We start from the raw sequence: 6,000 nt of genomic DNA, 5'->3' as shown, positions 1-6,000 counted from the left end.
GAGCAAGTTCACCAATTTTACCCACCTTCTGGGTCAAAGGAAAAAATAAAAGCCCTTTGTAAAATGTAAAAGTCTATACAAATATCCCCTTCATCATTTTTGGACAGGTAAATGGTAAGTGAATAGTAAATTCATAAGAAGCCAATAAACAAGTTAATGATAAGGCTCACATTTTAATCCATTTTAGAAGCAGGTGAGCAGAGGGAGTAGAGTTTAGCTAGAAGAAGGGAGTTAGGGCTCACTGTTAGGCCAATAGCCTCTGACCTCCACTCCCCTCCCCTCCTCCAGCCCCTCCCCACCCCCTCCGCGCAACAGGAAGAACTCTCTGCAGCAGGTCTCCTCACCTTGTTCAGGCCTGGGAATGTGAAGATGCGCAGGTAAGCTGTGGACCAGACAAAGAACAGATTCTCAAGGATAACACTCAGTACAAAGTCTGAAACTTTTATTGGAAAATAAGTACAGTCTATTGATCCGTGATGCATGCTGTACACGAATTTGGTGTTTTAATATACAAAAATTTGGCTTCTGCTGCAAAATTATATAAACAGGTTTAAAAAACTCCTTCATCATAAGCTAGTACAAACATAATTTATCAAAAATGTCAGTTAAAAAAATGGCTCAATACCTTTTCTTTTATTGCAAATAAGAAAGGCAAGAGAGGGAAAATATAAATTGTGCTAAACCAGTTTTAACAACCGGTAATTAAATATTTTGTTGCATTTGCAAACTCTTCTTCAACACTTAGGGCATCTTTTTAATAATACCATTAAAAACTGCAAGAAAATCTAATTAAAGTGGAAGGTATTAAACGTTTTTTGTTTTGTTTTAGTGGGGGGACAATAAGTCAAAGGAAGTTCACGGGGAACTAGGAATGTGTCTTCTTCCTCCAGAATCCAACCCTTGGAAGATAGGGAATAACTCTGCACTTTTCTGTTTGGATCCTCCTCCACCCAGGCTTATCCACTGATTCTTGTCCTTCCTCAAATTCCAGCTGCCATGCTACTTGTAATTCTTGGTCCTCGTCACCCCCACTCTCTGGCCAATTTTGTCACTAACCTGAGTTTCCAAATTGGCTTGCTTTCTTGGCACTATGGGTGCTCACACATTTTCTCGATGACAGACTAAAATAATCTGCAAAATTAAATTTGTAAAACTTCTAATAGGCTTTTCGGGACGTGACATCCCTGACCCATGGGCTTCCGGCTGCAGTCTGTGTGCCAAATGAAAGCTAGGCCCTGTCTGTTGGAACAGCAGTTCCCGAACAGCACTGGTCCTTAAAACAGGCAAAGTGGACCCAGGAGAAAGCAGGTGGAAAGGCAAGAGTCAGAGAGTTCAACTCAATGTGTTTTTGTTTAGGAGGAATATTATTATTCCAAATAAACGTTTGTGTTCACCCATATTAAATACGAGAAATATAAACACCAGAAGACCCGCCCATGTTCATACAACTCAGAAAACTGTGCTTGTGTCCTGCAATTGGTGGCATATAAATTTGGCTTTCTGGTTTTGCAGGGTTTCTCCAATTATTCTGAGGCCTGTCATCCCATTTTTAAAAATATTTTTTCTATACCAAAAAAAAATGTGCTTTCATTTTTAATGAAAATGAAACATTTTAAGAAATGTTTGCCTCTAGGGAAAGAATATATGAAAGTAGAAGAGTTTTTCATAAAATCTAAATATAATTTTTGAAAATTCCAACATTCAGAAGTTCGGAATTTGGTGTCTTGAATAAAAGCATTGCTAGACTCGGTCGCTTCCTAGCAAAATGTCATTTCTTCTCACAAATGTGCCAGTGTGGAGTGAGGGGGGACCATGATTGACCTGAAATCAAGTACTCAGAACACCAGACTAAAGCCAGAAATGAGGCTCAAGTCCTGGGTTCAACAGAACTTAGAGTGTGATTTTTTAAAAAAATAGGTCACTTTCTCTATGTATAAAATTAAAATAATTGCAAAAATTAAATAAGATAACTGGGGGATGTTTTTAAACATAAAGCACTATATAAATCTATGTTACATGTGCAAATTGCTCCTGGAAGGCAGTGAGGGACAGAGACAGCCACCCACGGCCTCTTCCTCAGACAGCAGCGATTCCAGCTGGAGGGAGACCAGCCTCCCTGACGTGCTCACTGCCGTCACTGCCGTGGGCCTGATCGGAGAGAGAGGGCTGGAGAGGGAGTCGCCTCTTAGGGAAAGAAAGTCTCCTGGAGACTGTGGAATTGGAGGATGTTCTGAATTTCGGTAAAATTCTGATCAGCTGGAGAAAGTAAGAGAAGGCCTTTTAGGCAAAGGAGGAGGAAGGGGGGCAGGCAAGAGCACAGACAGAGGAGTGCTGGGGGCAGGCGCCATGGCCACCAGGCCAACCTGGGAATTCACACAGCGGGACAGCAAGGGGAGGCTGGAGGACAGGGCAGGGAGGCGGGCTGGGAGTGACGTGCTGCTGGGAGAGCATGGGCTTCAGCTCCAACAGGTGGAGCCTGCGGGAGGTGTTTGAGCAGGAGCGGGATGACAGAAGAGCAGCATCACAGAAAGGACGGTTCATGTGTGGGCTATGCAAGGGACGTTGCGGAGGGACGAAGCCGTTAGGGAGCTGTCCCTCCGAAGATGTAAAATGCAGAATAATAACAAAGGACAGGATGGTCATGCCAGGGAAGAAAGCATTAAGAAGTGGATCAATTCCCTGCTACTGTTGCTTTTTAAGTTCTGTCTCTCCTGTGGAAAGCTAAGATGACTTCAAAACCTTGGAATACCAGAGAATGCCTTTGTTCAGTGAAGTGAGCTTTCAACATATGTAAAATAAAATTCGGTCTTTGGAAACTAACTTCTGCCTGGGGATGTGTATGGAAAATGCAAGCAGATGGAAAGTTCTCCAAGAATACATCTCCCTTCCTCAGTGAGGTGTCAGTCTCACTTCACCTGCAGCACCTCTCAGGAGAGCTGCTCCAGGGCCAGTGACTCCACGGGATCCCCAGACAAGGCACAGCCCCGCCCTTGGGCTGTGGATGACTTAACAAAGCCATCTATAGATGGTGGCCATTTCCTGCATGCCCTTTCCTCTAGTTTGCTGTCTCCATGCCTTTTCTTGGCAGTTCAAACATTCAGAGAGGGCATTTATTGCCTCTTTTTTTTTTTTTATTTTTTGAGATGGAGTCTCACTCTGTTGCCAGGCTAGAGAGCAGTGGCCCCAACTCAGGTCACTGCAACCTCCGTCTCCCGGGTTCAAGCAATTCTCCTGCCTCAGCCTCCCATGTAGCTGGGATTATAGGCGTGCACCACCATGCCCAGCTAATTTTTTATTTTTAGTAGAGATGAGGTTTTGCCATGTTGGCCGGGCTGGTCTCGAACTCCTGACCTTTGGTGATCCACCCACTTCAGCCTCCCAAAGTGCTGGGATTATAGTCGTGAGCCACCACACCCAGCCTACTGCCTTTCTAAAAGATCTTCCCAAGCCCTCTCCTCCGAAGTGCCCTGGGCTGCTATTGACATCATGGCTTATTCCCTTAACAATCTGATTCCTGATTCCAGGTGACCTCAGGGATAAAGGATGATACAGTTACATTCCATGAACTCTACAAGTCAGCATGAGGCACAGCCTGGCCTGCAACGCCATAAGATAGGAGGCACCCAAAGAACTCTTGGCAATTTCTCCATGCTACCCGAGAGGCACATGAGCCTCTCTCTGCAGTTTTTCCTTAGTGGCCGGTGACGGTAACTGGTGTTTAGATGAAGGTGACCGTCGCTGGACTGGCATGTGGTACCTGACATTCTTCCAGAACCTTGTCTTTGCAGACTGTGGCCCCTGTGTAAAGTCCCCTGACCAGCGGATAACCCCATGTTTCCGCTTAATGAATTTAATTGATTCTGGCATTTTCTCATAGTCTTGGATTTTCTCCAGCTCAAGCAGGACAACTTTAATTCCATCCTGAACAAGAGCATTATACATGGCTATTTGCTCTTCAGATGAACCACCCAGCCAGCTGAAGCCTGATATTTCTCTGACTAAAATGATAATCAGTCTTCTGCTTTTCTTTACGTTTTCATTAATGACCTCAACAATGTCTGAAAAACAGGAAGCACAATATAGTAAGTAAATTTCTATTTATCATCATTCTCTCCTGAACCAAAGTCACACACGGCTTTCTTCAACCCTATGGCTCCTAACGCCTCTTTCTTGCCTTATGTAAAATTAAAGGAGTTTCCCATTTTTAAAATTAATTAGTTAATTAATTAATTTTAAGAGACAGGCTCTTGTTCTGTTGCTCACACTGGAATGAGGTGGCATGATCTTGGATCACTGCAGCCTCAAACTCCTCAGCTCAAGCAACCCTCTCACCCTGGCCTCCCGGAGTGCTGAGATAACAGGCGTGAGCAACTGCAAACCTCCCATTTTATAGACGAATTCAAAAATTGGCCCTCAAAAGACAAATATGTCATTTAGAACTCAGAAAACTTTGTTGGAATTTTAAAAACTTACTATTCAATCATTTGATCTCTACCACTCCTGTTTTATTGTATCAGTTGTAAAGCAACTGTTGGGTTTAACTAGTCATTAAGTTTTTCAAAACGAAATGAAAATCACTTGATTATTTCTCTGACAAAATATGTGAGAAGTAAATACTTTGCATTTAATGTAAAAATCATCATACACTTCTGAAGAGGTTCTTTAAATTGTGAAACATATACCCCTATGCCACAATCTTCTGGAAAGATGGAATCCACATTTTACTAAGTAGTTTTATAACAATAAGCCTTTACTTTGTTCCATGACACACATACCTTCCCCAACGTAGTCATCCCTTCCAAAAATGAACAGCTTATATCCACACTGTTTTTCCAAGACCTCAGGCAAGACTTTAAACACAAAAATATCACAGTCAGAGGTAGACCCTTCCCCAGCTGTCTTTGGATACAGTATATATGCGTCATAGGTCTTTCCATCTGAAGCTAAAGGAAAAACATAATGTATTTAGAACCACAAGGCAAAAATAAGAGATTTGATAAAGTTAATATCACAAACATTCATTTCATAATGAACTATTCATCTTTTTTTGTACAATGGCATGACTGAAGCAGCAATACCAAAAATATAATCCCTTTAAAAAGTGTTCATCTCTTACAAGGTTTCTATTTCTTGTGTTTTACAGCAAATTTGCTCTTCTATTTGGAGGCTGCCTCGTATACTCTTAGTATAGAGCCATCCTTAAAGTCTCACTGTTCTCATCTTCTTCCCCAAAGGTCTCAGCCCTGAATTCTATCCATTTTTTTTAGACATTGTGGTATTCCTTTTTTTTTTTTTTTTTTTTTTTTGCAAAGTTTAAACAAAGAAGAGAGAGAGAACCTCCCCGATGCACAAAGATCTAGTCATTTAATTTCTTTCATTAAGGTAAGATCTATGTCTGTTCTACTCATCACAGAGCAAGGCCTCCCAATGGCTTGTGCATAACAGAATTTATAAACAGATGCTCTAAATACCTGTTTATTCTACCAATATGAATGTTGAGGCAGGAACTTAGAAAACAATGATATTCAGCCTAATGAGTTATAAAACTATAATTCTGTGTAAATATAACTAATATTCTTATATATGCCACTTTTCATTTTAGAACTTAAGTAAAAACCCTCTTAGTCATCTTCTACATCTCCTAACTATCCCCTATCTCCAACAAGAAATACTGCATGGAATACAAAATTATACCTTTTATTGGGAGAAAATCATAGCAGGAATCCCTGTACCAAAGCACAATGTCAACCTTGAAGATTTTATAGATGAAAACAGAACACATAATTATGACTGTCAATGTGACACATATACCAATCATGTGCTTCTGGAATTTAGTGACTATAGGAAAAAAAAGAGGAGAAAAAATATTAGAACCAAAAAGAATTAAAACTTTGAGCACAGCAAATTAAATATCTTCATCTCAGAAAGACCATATTTGGGACTGGCCTGTATTCAGACAGTATTAACTCATTCATGATTATCACTTTGGAATGGATACTA

General features: G+C 41.0%; 1 protein-coding gene across 11 annotated transcripts in view; it reads right to left on the bottom strand.

Moving 5' to 3' along the window:
- Positions 1 to 425: 425 nt before the first annotated feature.
- The window catches only part of IL1R1 (interleukin 1 receptor type 1), a 74,411-nt gene continuing 68,836 nt past the window's right edge, over positions 426 to 6,000 (bottom strand). For all 11 annotated transcript variants that reach the window (XM_015113019.3, XM_015113020.3, XM_015113021.3 and 8 more), the window contains 3 exons: positions 5,695 to 5,838; positions 4,776 to 4,943; positions 426 to 4,058 (listed from right to left, as the gene is read on the bottom strand). In XM_015113019.3, coding sequence (XP_014968505.1) covers positions 3,652 to 4,058; positions 4,776 to 4,943; positions 5,695 to 5,838 — 719 coding nt within the window. In that variant the 3' untranslated portion in view covers positions 426 to 3,651. The remainder of the gene's footprint in view (positions 4,059 to 4,775; positions 4,944 to 5,694; positions 5,839 to 6,000) is intronic.

Source organism: Macaca mulatta, chromosome 13, assembly GCF_049350105.2.
Source record: "Macaca mulatta isolate MMU2019108-1 chromosome 13, T2T-MMU8v2.0, whole genome shotgun sequence".
NCBI lineage: Eukaryota > Metazoa > Chordata > Mammalia > Primates > Cercopithecidae > Macaca > Macaca mulatta.
This window is presented reverse-complemented; position numbering and strand designations above follow the sequence as displayed.